This window comes from Chaetodon auriga, chromosome 21 (genome assembly GCF_051107435.1).
Source record: "Chaetodon auriga isolate fChaAug3 chromosome 21, fChaAug3.hap1, whole genome shotgun sequence".
NCBI classification, from domain to species: domain Eukaryota; kingdom Metazoa; phylum Chordata; class Actinopteri; order Chaetodontiformes; family Chaetodontidae; genus Chaetodon; species Chaetodon auriga.
The window spans coordinates 11,878,388-11,894,636 of NC_135094.1; the positions used below are offsets into that span (position 1 = coordinate 11,878,388).

The 16,249-nt window shown below is 44.0% G+C and overlaps 2 protein-coding genes across 4 annotated transcripts; both read left to right on the forward strand.

Moving 5' to 3' along the window:
- Positions 1–239: 239 nt before the first annotated feature.
- commd3 (COMM domain containing 3) lies at positions 240–4,699 on the forward strand. The gene is made up of 8 exons (XM_076761376.1): positions 240–412; positions 1,298–1,409; positions 2,564–2,627; positions 2,716–2,750; positions 3,490–3,550; positions 3,635–3,691; positions 3,790–3,843; positions 4,477–4,699. Exons 1-8 carry the CDS (start codon positions 274–276, stop codon positions 4,534–4,536), a joined length of 582 nt encoding a protein of 193 aa, XP_076617491.1. The 5' UTR covers positions 240–273; the 3' UTR covers positions 4,537–4,699.
- Positions 4,700–5,029: 330 nt separating this feature from the next.
- On the forward strand, positions 5,030–15,366 carry bmi1a (bmi1 polycomb ring finger oncogene 1a). Of its 3 annotated transcripts, none has more exons than XM_076761373.1 (10): positions 5,030–5,566; positions 9,820–9,954; positions 10,155–10,251; positions 10,808–10,863; positions 11,351–11,398; positions 11,504–11,612; positions 12,386–12,425; positions 12,709–12,807; positions 12,990–13,070; positions 14,050–15,366. In XM_076761373.1, the coding sequence occupies exons 2-10, from the start codon at positions 9,843–9,845 to the stop codon at positions 14,410–14,412; spliced, it is 1,005 nt and encodes a 334-aa protein (XP_076617488.1). In that variant the 5' UTR covers positions 5,030–5,566; positions 9,820–9,842; the 3' UTR covers positions 14,413–15,366. The 3 variants fall into 3 exon arrangements, with proteins under 3 accessions (XP_076617488.1, XP_076617489.1, XP_076617487.1); XM_076761374.1 differs by having other exon boundaries at positions 5,110–5,448; XM_076761372.1 differs by lacking the exon at positions 5,030–5,566 and adding an exon at positions 5,651–6,285.
- The last annotated feature ends 883 nt before the right edge of the window (positions 15,367–16,249 follow it).

Here is a 16,249-nt window from a genome sequence, read left to right on the forward strand (position 1 = left end):
TTTCTCCTTTATTCAAAACACCAGTGCACAAGTGTCTCCGTGGCCTCTTTAGTGCAAAGTGTATTTATTGTTTAGCGCAACAACGAGAAAACCGCAGTTTCTCCGAAAATCGCGCTCCCCGGACATCCACATGACGACCCTCCGCTGATTCCTCGACATTTGCCAGCACCAAGCTCCGGGTGTAACCCTCCTGAGCTCAGCCCTGTGCTGCTTCACACGCGGCATCAGCTGATCAGTCACGTGATCTGGTGTCGTGGGTCACCCTTTTGCAAAATGGAGTTGTCGGAGTCTGTGCAGAGAGGGCTACGCTCCCTAGCCGACCCGTCCGCCTTCGGCCAGAGCAGCTTCCAGGTGCTGGTAGACGTGTCTTTCCGGAGCCTGCTCTCCTCCCAGGGGGACCCCGCAGTCCTCGGTGAGCCGCTGCCTCTTCCCCACCGCCGCTTTTGTCTCCGCCGCCGCTTCCGGTTTCTCTCCGTGTGGATGTGCGGACGAGCTGTCTCGATGTTTGCGGCATTTTTTTTTTCTTACGGCGCTGCAGCGTGCTGCGAGTCGCTCCAAACCGGTCTGTCTGTGTTTATACTGTATTAAGAGCATGATGAGGCGAAGTGGATGAGCAGACAGCCGCCCGTCAGCTGGGCTAAAGCAGTGTTAGCCTTTTCCGCTGCCTGCTTTCCGCTCAGCAGCAATCACACGGCCACTCGGGATGCCTTTTGTCATTTAAACTGGCATCAGGTCCACTCGGCATATTAAAAACACAGTGTGAGACTGTTTTAATCACCGTTAGTCAAAACTCGTAATGGATTGACATGCGATCGTTCGCCTTTTCCAGCTTTTCAGCATGTCTTTGAACGCAGCAGCGCTCTGTGCATTATTAATTCTGCTCAAGTTTGTATTTAAGCAGTAAATCTAAAGAATGCAACATGACAGCAGTCTTGCTTTGCTCGTGGAGTAGTAGCTGCTCCTGCTCCGTCATGGCTTCTCCGCTTGTTTTCACAGACCATGTGTTGTCCAACTTGTGCAGCAGTCCGCCTCTCTTAATGGCAGAATTATTTAGAAAGCGCAGTGTTCGGTATACAAACAAACAAAGAACCCCTGGCTGACGCAGCTGAGGGGGTCCATTCACATGCAAATCATCATTGATTTCCATTCTGCACGTCAATCTGGAGAGCACGGGTATGGATCGCACGTCATTTAGAGCAAATCAAACGCGCCTGTTCTTTCCACAGAGAATAAGAGCTGCAAGTTGTGAGTGCAGATTGGCATCCTCACGCCGTGCTCTCTCTTTTTGTGGTTACAGATCAGCCCGAGCTGAAGCAGGTCGACCAGATCCTGCTTAAACAGAGTCACACTGCAGCCACCACTTTCATACTGGAGGCGGTCAAACAAAACGCAGACAAGTCGACGATAAGGTAGGCGACATCTGACAGGAGAAGGCTTCCTGTAGCTTAACGTGCAGTGCCGCACACACTCGGGGTGGAAATCTAAGAATAGGCTTATTAGATGTCTGTTTTTGGCTGTGGAAATTGTACTCATATCGCATAGTGTGACAGGAAATATGTTGCTGTGAATCATGTTGTTTTCAGTATATTGTACACGTAAGGACAGCGCAGTGTCACCTGCTGATTGCATCTCCCAAGAGGCCACGAAATCACCCGAGATTACAGCAATAAATTCAATCAAATATGCGAAATATTGCTTACTTACATTTAAAATACTGCAAATCACCGCGAGGTCATGTTGTCGTTAATAGAAATGAGTTGGCCTTATTGCTAGCACTGTTCTTATGTTCTCAATGCGTGGCTTGTGTGTCCCGGATGTCTAATTATGGGATGTCCTGCTTGTGTACCAGCAGGAATTAACATTATTATGCCACCTTTGAAGCTGCCAGTGAAGCAATAGCGTGCAGACAATATTTTTGCAACTGCGAATGGTTGCAGATCAATTGAAATAATGGGTGCTGTAGTCACGTTTGACTTATTGGCCCGAGTGGATCAGCTCGTGATTAGAATGCAGTTTCTCACAATAGCCCATCTGCATTGGCTTAACATTTTGGCTCTTTTTTGTCATTGTCTTTGCATGCTTCTAATTAGAGAGGGGAGAGTGTTATTGTGATCAGTTTCAGAGTTGTGTGTTGGGGATACAGACAATTCAAATTCTGTAGGTTTGCATGTGTGTGATCATCCAACAAACCAGCTAAAGAATCATTTAGACACACAGCAAAGTTTTTTTTTTTTTTTTTTATACCCTTTATCTTTAAGTTTTCCTCTGTACTTCCTTGTTTTGTACTCCTCCTCCTCATTCTAAAACTGCATTTGAAATGTGATTACAAGCCACGTGTTCACTTGGACAATTGAGACATCAACATTGAAACAAATTTTTTTGGAAAGGGCAAAAAAAGAAAAAAAAAAGAAAAGAAAAAGAAAAGAAAAAGAAAAAGGCATGGGTTACACCTAAAACGTCAGGGTAAACATTTCCAAAAATATGACTATTTTAAAAGACAGCACAAAGTAAGTACAGTTTTGTGAAATCAGCTGCTAATTAAAGTGTTGTTGTGTCCTTACAGCTCCTGCCTGGAAGAACTCACATTCAGTGCAGAGAGAATAGAAATATTCTATAGCACATATCAGGTGACAATAAAAGCACTTTTTAAATCCTGTGTTTTGTAGCTGTGGCTGACTGGCCCCTAACTCACCGGTGCATGCTTTTGTTTTACAGACACATAAAAAAGAACTGGAACGTCTATTAGCAAGGTAAGCCACGAGCTGTCGGTGGTGGAGAGATTTGTGGAGGTGATGGTGCTATTTTTGAAAAAGTCTAACACAGACTGCTCGTGTTTCCAAGATGAAACTGGAACATGGATGAGATTATTATTATTATTATTATTTTTTGGAAAGCTGCGAGCTCATTGCAGAATTAGATCTGAATGATTTTACTCGCTAATTATTCAATGAGGGTTTTTGTTCCACTGTTAGATATCAGATGTCGGGGGGAAGAGCGCACGGATCAACATCATTGGAATCCGAGTTGTGACACAATCTTTGCATTCATCGAAAGCAGTAAGCAAGTGGCTGCTGCAGCCCAGTGAGGAACAGAGAGGGTGCTTTGGTGTCAGGACGGAAAGGTCAGGCAGTGTGATTAATTGCAGTGTAAATGCTGCTTTATGACGCCACGCAAACAAACGCTCTCTGTGAAAGAGCCACGTTGTCTGCAAACAGTTCATATGAAAACAGTCTTTTAATCACGAAAAAACAACAACTTTGGGACATGTGCTTAAATGACCTCAAATGGCTCACTTATTCAACAGGCTTTAGAGAATCGGCTAAAAATCCTCACGTGAGACGCAGCTACTTTTTAATGATCTCCATCACAGCGATCGTTAGATTATTGCCTGGTTGTAAAGGGAAACCTCCCTCAGCTCCTGCTTATTGCCCCTGTCTCCACTTCATGAAGATTACAGATTGCTGTGTATTAACTGTCATCCTCTTCCAGCATAGGAAGGCGTCCACCTCGGGTTAATGACGTCTCCTGGCGTCTGCAGTACCACATGAAGGTACACGTGACCGGTTTTGGAGCACATTTTTGCCTTTTTGTTGCACCATTCTTGAATCAAGCTAAAATGTTGTTTCCCCGACAGAACGGACAGGTCGACAAGGTCAACGAGCCTTTCTACTCGATTTCACTGAACACTGAGGTGAGCCTCGAACACATCTTTATCCACGCATTAACGCCGTTGCGCACGTTGTGTTTCTGTGGGTGAAAAAGTAATCTTTGTGTGTTCCTCTTTGTTAGAATGAGGGGTCTTCGGAAGATATCAACTTCACCTGCACGATGGAGCAGCTACAGGTAGAGGAACGACTGCGCTCCTCTTTCTAATCCTGCTCTTCATGTGTCCATTATTCCAGAATCAGACCGTTACATCCAACCTCCTATAAATAAAAAATAAAAAAATAAAAAATAAAACAAGAAAGAAGTCGATTCCTTGAGCTTAAGGGCTCACCACTTCAAACAGACAGACACCAAAGAAACTGTGTTAATGCTATGTGTGCGCGTGTTTAATAAACAAAAGGGCTTTTGTGGATTTCCTGCACATGTAATAGATTTTCATCGCCGCAGCGACATCTTTTAACTATGAAATAAAGAGATAGATCATTTTGATGGTGGTGTATGAAGTTGACCTTACATAAAAACATTATGTATCATCCCTGAAGCCTTTATAATACGGTAAAGTTCCAGTGTGACCTCGGCTTTACTGACCTGTATTTAAATAATTTGTGCTGCAAATTGTGGTGAATTTTAATTCGGACACGCAGTCTAACGCAGGTCAGACTGGATCAAAAATCCCGAACGCACAGTCTGCTAATTTATCTTTAGTCTTATTTCCAAGGAGTGTCGTTCACAGGGTAAATGTGAGACATTTTAGCCCATCTTCGTCGTTTTTACTCCTGCTGAAATTCATCACTGGTTGCTTGTTTTCAGGATCTGGTGGGAAAGCTCAAAGACGCTGCCAAGAGTGTGGAGAAAGCCAGTCAGATGTGATGTCGGTGTCCTGTTTCCTCGCCTTCTCTGCACCTCAAAGCGCTCCACTTCAGCAGCTTCCAGCGGCAGTGCTCATCTCTTGCCAGCTTCTTTTGTACCTGACGTGTGCTTGGGAGACAATTAGCGTTCCACCTTGCGTTTCAATAAAACAAATAAAATCAAATCCACCTTGTGCTTTGAGTGATTTCACGGCTCCATAAGAAGATCCCGTGTGGTGAGAAAATATTTACATGAATTGGAAATATTGTCGCAGGTTTTTTTTTGTGTAAGGGAAACATTTAGTTTGAATATGGAGTCAGTGAAGTAACTGGTTGATGGTTGGTACGTTTTATCAACGCTTTGCAGCCTGAGAAGGATTTTTGCCATAGTTGAATGACAGCAGTGTATTTTCTTTCCTGCAGCATTTGTTGTGAGAAGAGGATCAGCCCAGCTTTTCTTGCAGGACTCGGGCTGGTGGGAGCTATTTATAAAAGAGATCTCTGGCTTTTTAGACGAAACGGCTACGTGAGAATTGTGGTCCCCTTTTAGTCTCCGTGAAGCTCTGTGCATCCACCTCAACTGAAAGTTCAAAGCTCCTCAGCTGAGGCAGCACGGCGGCTCAGATTCCATAAACATCCGAGATGCCTTCATTTTCTGCGGCGCTGGCTGAAGGATAAAGGCTCCAATTCATCAAGTGGAAGTTGCGGCGCTTTTTTTTTCTTCTTTTTTTTCAGATGTCAGGACAGCCTGTGACAAAGGTTTGGCACCAGAGCCATTTGTCACATGGACGTATTTTAACCAAGTGCGTGGGGTTTTTTTTTTCTTCAAAAAGCAACGCTGCACACAGATGAATGAGGTGGCTGCATTGAGCTCCAACCGACCGATAGACAGAACGGATTGAAGTATTTGACGGTCAAGACGACGTGAACGCGTGTGAGTGCCTGTGCCGCAGTTATTTTTAACAGCAGAGAGGCGAGGGAGCACCATCAGTAGCCTACTTTGCCGTGATCACAGTGACATTTGAGCGCACGCAGGATACATATTAGCGCAGGTATTTTGCCTTCTCGTGCTAAAAGTGTATCAAACTGCGTGAATGTGTTGTATGGGTTATTTAAAATCGTGCGTCATGCATTAGAAAGAGCAGAGTACACCGAGAGTAATTTTCATGCGCCCTTAAAGCAGCTGCCTGGTGACATTTCATCTCAAGTAAAACACAAACTGTTGAGTTATTTGTGAGATTTGGTGGCTAAACTGCTATTCAGACGCGCATGTGTGTGTTTTGTGTGTTATCTAATATCATGCGTAGTAGATTGGGAGAAACAGCATACACCGACAGTAATTCCTAGGCACCCTTAAGCAACGAGACCACGTGACCAAAGCGGGGCGGTCGAACTACAAGCCATTTTGGGGACGGTGTCAGTTTCCACGGAGCACACACACACTGCTACATTTTACTGGAGGCGAAGCGGATATTTTGGAGGCAAAGTTGTCGGTGCCCAAGTGCGAGCCTTCCCGAGCCGAAGCCCGAGGACTGGGGTCTTTTGAAGCCGCCGATCGCAAACGCACGCAGCGCGCAGGCGGCGAGGAAAAGAGGAGTTTTATTCGCACATCTGAAATGCGCTCCGGTCCGCCGTGCGCTCTCCGCCACTGACAGCGTCTGCAGCCTGCTTCAAGATGGCGGCTCGGCTCCTATTCATTTTCTGCTGATCGCCTCCCAACTTTCATTGTCTATTCGCATCAAGACCCGCCGATTCCCAGCTGAGCCTCCAGGTAGGTCTTATTCGATATCGTCTCTAACTAACGGGGGCAGAAGGCGAGGTTTGGGGCCGGTGCTTTTGTGTTTTTTCTACGTACCGATCCAGCGGTGGATGTGGAGCTTTCAACGGTGGCTGCAGCGATCACCGACGTGGAGCTCCGTGTGTGTCTGCGCACCACTTTTTTTCGTAAAACATGTTCCCCGCTCGGGCACGAACGCGAATTAAGATTCACGCACAGGCAGTGTGGCATGGTGTGGTGTTCAGTAACGTGCCCGTATAAGTTGATCGCGGTGGGGATTCGCCTTGCGTCGTTTGGATTTATGTAAAGTGGGAGATCTCAGGCGAACCAGGCTGTGTTGGCTGAGATGTTCACAGCAGCAAGTGCTCCAAACCGGTCCTTCTGTGCCCGTATTTCCACCCAGCGTCTCAACTTTATAGAGATGGGATGTTTGGGGTGTTGTGAACCGGGTGATATGTCGGTTTTGGGTGTTTATGACCAAATGCTGGATTTATTAACTTAACTTGGATTGCTCTCACAGACGTGACGAGGAGGCAAACCGTTTCAGTTGTGCGTAAATGTTTCATGACGGCTGCTTGGTAAACACTTGGATCATCGTTAATCACGCACTGTGGCTGTTTATGTCTCGGTGTGTGATTATCTTAATTAAGAGGGGTGGTTGGGTTTTAGAGAAATTTAAAAAATGTGGGCGACACGTCGGCCAGGGTAGGCTACAAAAGGCTGGTTGTGTCTCGCAAGCAGCCATGGCATGTGTAAACTCTCTTTATTTCACATGGGCTGTGGCCATCAGAGGCTGTTTGTTTGTTTGTTTGTTTGTTGACACTTAGACTCATTATGGATTTGCACATTTTCACCTTGACAGGGCTTCATGCTGGCGCACTGCGTGGCTCTGGATGTGGTGATACAGGACAGACAGACACGAGCCAGGCGGGCTTCTGCCTCTTGGGGGGGATCAAAAAAATTATCATTTCACTCATGCATGTTTTTTGGGGAGTCAGTGTGTGCTGAACGGGTTAAAATGAATGTGTTTCCCTTCGCTCGGGTTTGCTGGTTTGACAGCCTCACAGGTCTGTGGATGGGCTGATGGAGACAGACAGGCTGGAGGGTTTACAGTGCGCGATGCGCGCCATTTAACATACGAAATGAAAGTGAACTCTGTGTCTGTTGACTTTAATAGGTTTCCGTTATGTGGCCAGTTAGGGATCACCAGCTACTCATTTCTAGATTTTCTAAATTGACTGACAGCGGTTAAGGTCTTAGTTTTTTCCCCCCATTTTAATTGGCTTATTTCCAGCTGCTGCTGATTTACCTGCAAGGGGACCTTTACAAGAGTAACTGGTCTCGTTTGGGAATAAATGAGGTTGGCACGACTTTGGGTCACTGCAAGAACCGGGGGGGAAATCTCTTCATTTGTTGCTGCCTTATTGACTGATTTTAAGATTCAGTAGCTGTTCTGAATTAATTGATGGCGTGTTATCATAATCAAACCTGCCTGTCCTTAAAATAAAGAATATATGTGATGTGTACACCAATTTAAGTACAGTCTGTATTTGTGTTCATAATGGATGTGTTGAGCAGGCTTGATTTAGTCCAGCGTGTGTTGGCTGGTGCTGCAGCCATTGAGCAGCATTCGTTCCCAGCAAGCGTGAACTTCTTCATGTTTGGATTTTTGGAGTGACTGACTTGAAGTCTGATGGAGTGAGCACGCAGCTCCCGCGGGACAGAGAGAGGAGCAGTTGTCCAAACAGCAGCCGATCGATTCACGACACAACAGGTTCATATGTGGACACTATCCATCGTTATTCATGTGCGGGTCATCCTTCGAGCGGAGTCCGAACGGGTCCGTTCAGACACGGGCAGCGGGGAGGTCGGTTGGAGCGTTGAAAGCAGCCGGGACTCGGGCACGGTGCCGGTTGGATGGACAGGCAGGCTGTCAAACGGTGTTGACAGAGGATCATCTCCTCATGTACAGCCTATAGGCGACATTTAGACTTTTAATAATGTTTTCCTTTCTTCAAACGACAGCAAAGAGCGCCCTCAGCCCAGCTTTTTATTATTGTTTCCCATCCTTCCAAGATTTGCATCATGGATCGTAGTTATCGCATAAGTTGGAGAAAAAAACCCGGTGATATCCTACTTTGTTGTTGTTGGAGGACTTATTTCAGCTCGTGTGGTTTGCCAGGAGAAGCGGGGTTGTAAAGTTAATATACGCGCTGGCGCAAACTGTGTGTAATGGAAACGTTTAATAAACGGTCTGTGTTTACTTTGGTTGATAATGGCGCAGAATAAATAAGTAGGATCCGCTGTGCGCTTCAACTTGAGCGCAGTTGCTGCCGTCTGGCCATGTTGCTGCTGCACAGTGCTCATTATCGCGCACACGCCATGAAAAACACGGCGCAAAGCGAAGCGGAATAAAGCCGAGCTTCTTCTCCGCGTCGGGCTCGTATTCTCCTCCCTGTGCTCCGCAAAGACTCGCGGAGCTGGTGGAAACGCGCCAGATACTGGTTTTATTTGCCCCCCTTTCGAAGGAAACCCCGCAGCCCGTTGAACTGATACGGGCTTTTTTTTTTTTCCTCCACAAAATGGCAGCCGTGCTGTCGGCAGCTTGGCGGTCCAGCGGCTGCCTGTGAGCGCAGAGGGACGGGGAGCCTCCGGTCCCTCCCCGCTGCCGCTCTGCACACCGGCAGGCTCGCCGTGCCGTTGTTTCGGTGAGATCCCGCCTTGTTCTGGTGACTGGCGAACAGCCATGTGGGCTAAAAAGCAAAAGGGGTTGCCATAGAAACGCTCAGGTTTCCCCACAGCCTGTGTGGCACACCTGACGCAGAGAAAGGGTGTCTCCCATCATCCCCCCTCTCACCCCGGGGCGCCAAAGACTCGTTACCTCCTATTTTTTTGTCCCAGTTTGGGATAATTGTAATGTTCTTAAGTGGAGCAGCCGCAATCTAAATCAGTTTTATTGAGAAAGATGCATGCAGAGACTTCTCCAGAGCGGTGTTAGTCTGTGAAGCTCCATTGGTCTGATTTGATTTATAGTCGTTTAGGTTTCTGGAGCTTCTGTCTCGACATTTGTTCTTTAATTTAATGCCACAGGTTCAGTCCATTTAGGCAAAGTCCCGCATGTGATACCATCATTTGCAGAATTTTCTGAGCCATCGTGGTGTTTCTTTGTTTTTCTTTTCTGGGGAGAAGCCTTGTAGATCACAGCTGGCTTGTGGTTGGAGCTGCAGCGCTCCGCTCCTCTGACGCTGTCGCGCGTTGATCGCTGCTGACTGAAGATGAAGCGCAGAGCTCCATCAGTCCGTCGGTCCCTCGGTGGAAGTAATTGATTTATGATTGCTCACCGCGCCTCGGTCAGGTGACTCCGCCACCGCAGCTCCTTCCCCTTTGGTTATGCGTAAAAGCTGATGTTGCTTTAACGCAGTCAAACAAACAGCAGCCTTGGTCCAAATGGTCTGAGCCTCCTCGCCTGCCGTGCACGCATTGTTTTGACTTGTTTTTTTTTTTTTTGTTTTTTTTTTCCCCTCGCAGGATTGTTGTTCCTTTCCCTCAACATGCATCGGACGACCAGGATAAAGATCACCGAGCTCAACCCTCACCTCATGTGCGTCCTGTGCGGAGGATATTTCATAGACGCGACCACCATCATCGAATGTCTTCACTCATGTGAGCGCCTCTTCTCTCATTTGCATGGCTCCCTGCTCCCATGCTGCAGCGCTGATGCTGCAAAGAAGATTTCTCCTAATAGCAAAGAGTCCTTCAAACCAGATTTAGCCTCATGCAGCTCAGATTCAGGATATCCTTTCACTTGCAATCTGATATTGACTGTTTTTTTTTTTTTTTTTTTCTGTCTCTATGGTTTGCAGTTTGCAAGATGTGCATTGTGCGCTACCTGGAAACCAGCAAATACTGTCCCATCTGCGATGTACAAGTGCATAAAACCAAGCCTCTGCTAAACATTAGGTGAGAACTGTGGTTGTTATTCTGCATCTTTTCAGTTTATTGTTTAGTTTAGTTTTTATTTATTGTTTTTTAAATACTGATCCTGCTTATTTTTAGGCAAAGGAAGCTTTCCTTAAGACGCCTTAGTTTGGCCAATTAAACAAACTGTCTTTTGTGCCTCACCATGGCTTGAATTGCTTTTTATATTCTTTCTAATATAATGCATAATATGAAGCAGCTATGTCTTTGTTTCCTGTTTCTTGCCCTTGTGGTTTCCCCACTGAGTGACTTGATCAGTCTGTAATTGGTTCATAATATTCACACTTTGAGGCCACTTGGATAATAAAGAGATTCCCCACAGCCTTGAATACAAATCATGAATGTGTTGCATACAGGCTGTAAATGTGCTGCAATGAAAGAAATGAGCATTAGTACATGTCCAAACATTGACAGCAAACTTCATCCGTCTTCTCCTCCACAGCCTTCACTGCTATCAGTTCTCTTCTAGTTTCAACTGCAAATGTTGAGAATTGCTGCGTTTCAGTGACTTGACTGATGTTTCTCTTCCTCTCCCAAGGTCTGACAAAACTCTTCAGGACATTGTGTACAAACTGGTGCCCGGACTCTTCAAAAGTAAGAGCACGGCGGCAGAAGCCGTCTAACCTTTCGCTCTGACTCTGCTTTCTTTTGATGAGTCGTTTTAATCCGCAGTCAGCCGGCAGCACTGCAGCTGCGTCACCGCTTCTGCAAATAAATAGAATATATGGAATTCTGATTGATTCGCACCCTCAAAAGAGTCACAAATATTAATGTTTGGGTTTTTTCAGTGTGTTTGTTCATAATCTGTGAGAAGCACAGTGGCGTAATTGCTGATCTGAGGTCATGTCTGCTGTTAATGTCAGCGCAGTTGGTTGTTTTTGTTATTTTGTCCAGTGCTGCTTTTGTCTTCCACTGTAAATGCTGTTGAGAGAGCCTCTCTCACCTGCACTCCTTTAAGATAGAATGAAGTCGAGTGGCACCAAATTCTGGCGTGGTTGTTATTTTAAGAACTAGATATCTAATTCTGTGACAGCAGCGAATGAACAGGCTTGTAACTGCTCGTCTTCCTGAATGTCCTCAGATGAAATGAAGAGGAGGAGAGACTTTTACGCAGATCACCCTGTAGATGGTGAGTTTGAAAGCACGAGTATATGAATTTGGTTTTTATTAGTTGTTTTTTTTTTTTTTGAAGCTTTATTTACCATGTATTTATCCCTTTGTGTTTTTTCTGTAGCTTCCAATGGGTCCAACGAGGATCGTGGAGAGGTGGCAGACGAGGACAAGAGAATTATCACAGACGACGAGATCATCAGCCTCTCGATTGAGTTCTTTGATCAGAACAGGTAGGCTTTGCTGTTTTTGGTCTGATAATGGAGCGTTATTATTAGAAATGAGCTGCATCCGATTTTGTTTAGTTATGAAAGACTTGTTGTCTCAGATGAGATCTGAGTGTTTAAGTGTTCCTGGACCCATCAGCGTTTTATCATTTAAGTTTGGTTTTCCTGCCGTCCAGCGTAATAAATACAGAGGACACAACACTGCCATGTCTCTTAAAATCACTGATATCCTGCCTCAGCTACGTCCTCACCACATGCTTTCTTCAGGTTAAGAAATTGGCTTTTTTCCAGTGGCTGTTTTTGGGTGTCACTTATCTTTTTTTAAGGAAGTGACTTAAATATTCTTCACGCATTAACCCCTAACATTTTGGCCTTAATGAAATTATTTCAAGATATATTTTTAAAATACGTTCTGTAATTGCTTGTTTCAGGCAGTGTGACAGTTTTCTTGGTTTCCTTGCAAAACTATACAAACATTTTCAGGGCTGTTGACATAAGTAATGAGTTACAAGTTCTGAATGTGTTAAATATAGTTTTAAGACGAAAAACTGTGATATTTGTGGGAGAAAAAAGAGGAAAGCAATAAAGTGGATTTTTTTATTCAAGGGACTGATTCTGTAGATCCAATATATCTATATACAGATATAGATATATTAGTTTTCTGATATATTGATGATAAGGAAATTTCATTGTTGCATGTAGGTATGGTGTTGACACATGAGAATAAATATGGCAGAGCTGTAAGACCACAAATATTTACTCTGTATTATTCTGTGCAGACTGGGAGGTGGAGTCGGGGAAAAGCCCTCTAAAGATCAGGTGAGGCGAGCTGGCTTTGGCCACAGCATTGTTGTTTTTTCGTTCACATCCTCTGGAGTGAAATAAGAATGACTGCAGAGTCCTTGTCAAGTGATGAATATTTAATTTCCACATTATCTGTCTGTGGATGTAGTTTAACCAACATTGTCTTCTCTTGAGAGGCTGCATTGTTTTCGCAAAGCAATTTCCTGCTTTTTAAGGTGGACCAGACTGTAATCATGTAGATGCACTTCTATACAGATAATATGACAAAATGTATAATTTTGGAATATTTGGTCTACAGGTGGCGAACAAGAGGTACCTGCAGTGTCCGGCAGCCATGACAGTCATGCACCTGAGGAAGTTTCTGCGCAGCAAAATGGACATCCCAAGCACCTACCAGGTCTTTATTGATTTACTGATCATTTCTTAAATTCATTTTAAACTGGACATTTAAACTACGTTCATATAAATCTGTCAGTCCAACAGAATTTTGATATTGTGATTTTTATTTAATCTTAACTGCAAATAAATGTACGATTTTATTCAGTTAAAATTAAAATATATGTATTTTTTTCTCTCTAGGTTGAAGTCATGTATGAGGACGAACCTCTGAAAGATTACTACACGTTAATGGATATAGCATATATCTACACTTGGAGAAGAGTAAGAGACCTTTTTGGGCAAAATAGACTTCATTTTAGTTGATTCGTCCTCATTTATGTTGTGTAACTAACAGTCATAAATCACAAATGCTCTTATTTTGCTCGTTTGTGTACAGAATATATAAATGCGTTGATCATTTTAAGTCATCTACGTTGTCTAATAAATTTGCTATCTTTATGTTGTTCTCACCAGCTGGACCATACATTTAAACACATTATGATTTAGGGTTAAAAAAAAAAAAAAAAAAAGCTGTGTAATTACAGCAAAATAACGAGAGACAACCAAGGTTAGTCTTGAAATGAGTGTGTTTAAATTTTATTTTGTTAATTGATAAACTGAGGGTCATACTTTTTGATTTTTATATGACCAAATGTAGTAAGATTTTCCACAGAAAAATGGCTGTTAACTATGAGTTTCCACCCTTTTTGTTGTGACTGATGTGAACACCTTTATTTATTTTAAAAGAAATAATAAATCATTTTTATTTTATTTTTATTTTTTCCAAATATAAAACAGTCTGAAGGGTGGCTGTCGGATTGAGAAGGGTTAAGCCCAGATAATTTTATTAAAGTTTCCAAATTTTTTAATTTGGCTTGTGGACAACATGGGGATTATTTCCCTGAGGAGTGAAAAATCCATCTGACCTGAGAATGGATTTGACTCTTGTTCCTAAGAAAATGGGGAGAACAGCTTAATTTGTCCGTTACAAATATTTTTGGACGTTTTAAATGTTTACATGCCATTTTAATTTGAAATACTAACCACATTTTATTTGGTCATGGGTGCAGATACAGTGGAAAGAAACATGCGTTTTGAACTTCACTGTGTTGAAGCTTATTTTGGCTGTTCAAACCATCTTGAAACATAGTGTGGAGAATATGCTTGTCAAAGTAATTTTTTTTTTTTCCGCTTATTTTTTTCGGTTTCAATTCAGCGGTTTCAATATTTAACCATCTCTTCATTCACCCCTCCCTCACAGAACGGCCCTTTGCCGCTGAAGTACAGAGTCCGACCCAACTGTAAGAAGATGAAAGTGAGCCACGCGCAGCAGGAAGGCCAGAACAGCGCGAGCAGATCCGGACCCGAGAGCGATTCAGCCAGCGACAAAGCCGGAAGTCCCGCCGGGGCTCCGTCCACGTCCTCGTCGCTGCCGAGCCCCGGTACACCTGCGCAGTCCCCGCACCCACAGCTCCCCCACGGCCCCAACAACGTCAACGGGACCCCGACCGCCGCCCCCCCGACCCCCAGCCGGCCCTTCACTCAGTTCGGCAGCGGTAGCGGCGGCAGCAGCAGCAAGCCGCGGAAGGTTTCTCTGAACGGCTCGTCGACTTCCTCCGGATGACGCGGGGCTCCGAGCCGAACCGAACCGGACCAGCCAACGCCAGACACCCGCTCAGCTAATACTGTTTTCATGCCAACGTAGTTCCATCGTGTAGACAATGTTATCTCTCTTTCTCTCTCCATTTGTTGTTCTGAATATTATGGCATCATATGTAAGTTTAAACGTAGTGGAATCAGAGACATTTCAAAATAAAAGGAAGGAGGAAGTTGGGTGGCGCGGGGATGTTTTTAAGTATGAAAGCAGGGTTTTGATGTTGACAGAGAAAGAAAGCCGGAGAGGAGATGGACAAGCATTTATCCCCCCTTTTAAAGCTACATCTTTATTTTACAGACGTGACTGAAGATAGACTTTTATATTTTCTTTTTCAAATGAAACGTGTTCATCATGCTTCTCTCATGTGTGTTGGGATATTTTGAAGCTGTCGGTTGAAACATGCATGCTCATGATAACACTTTTGTTTTTGTTCTTTTATGAAAGAGGAGTGTGTCTCATTCTGACGGGGTTTTGGATGTGTTTCAAGCATCGGTTTTGTTCCGACGAAAGGAGAAAAAAAAAAAGTGTGTAGCGCTGCTGGCTTCACGGAAAAATTGCCTCTGGAGAAAAAAAAAACAACTTTGAATTGCCTTTTACTGGGAAAAAAAAACAGTTTCTTGTAGCTGCAGTGGAATCGGATTGCTTATGCTCCACGTCTTTAACACGTTATAAGCAGTTTTAGAGAATCCACGTGTAAATAGAAACAAAATGCATATTTAATCAGCGATGATGTTATTCTCTTATTCCCCTTTGTTCTGAGGGAATGACTTGGGCTCCTGTTCAGCTCCATTTCATGCTCAGTGACAGATGTTTTGATGTCTCCCGTGTTTTCCGTATTTGTATCGCTCGATTGTATGGACAACTTATTGTATTGTTACTGTTGCACAGTATAAAACATCTAAATAAAACATTTTACACTTATGGAAACAGCCAGTTCCCATTTGTGTGTCTGTGTGTGTGATGAAGGATCATCAGTCAGGCTGCTTTGCATTAACCAAACCTAATAAAGGAAGAATGAGAGGCAGCAGGAGAAGATGTGGTCCCTGATCAAATCCAGTTTCTGAATTCATCCAATAAGCACAGAAGCCTTTTTGATTTTATTTTGGATTCATGATTTATCACATGAGTTGTTGCATTTTACTGCGCCGAAGTGTTTGACGGCTTTGAATGGAAAATCAGCTGAAGACTTCCTCAGTGATTCATCCACCGGGCAACAACTGACTCTTATTTTACATATGTTCATTTCAGTGTACTTTCTGCTCTTTGTGAGACCGTCACATTTCAGGATGATAGGCCTACTGGACGCTTAAGAGGAGGCTACTGAAATCAAACAGGTTTCAAACTAATTACATTTGCAGAATTCGCTCAATTTTAATTAAAAATGTACTGCAACATCTTTGTTTTCAAAATTCAATCAGACGCACACACAGCTGGGATCTTCATCCACTCGGCTCAAAAAGATTTGTTCATCAAACGAAGCTTTCCAACAGAATTTGATTTAACCTGCACAAGTAAATCAGCCGATTTAAGAACACGTGAAGCCTGCCCGCACATGAAAGAGGAAACCACAGTCCGCCATCAGATCAGTGCTCTGCCTTTTATTTTACAACCGGTGCTTCATAGAGCAGCTTCATCGCCTCGTCACAGGGAATAATTAAGCGATAAATCGGAAATATTGCTAATTCGGATAGAATAAACAGAATTGTCTGTTCTTTGGGGCTTAACTGAGTGATAATGAGGCTCATTTGCTTTCATGTGATTTCCCTCCGGCAAAGAAAAAAATGACCTCGAACGGAATCGACAC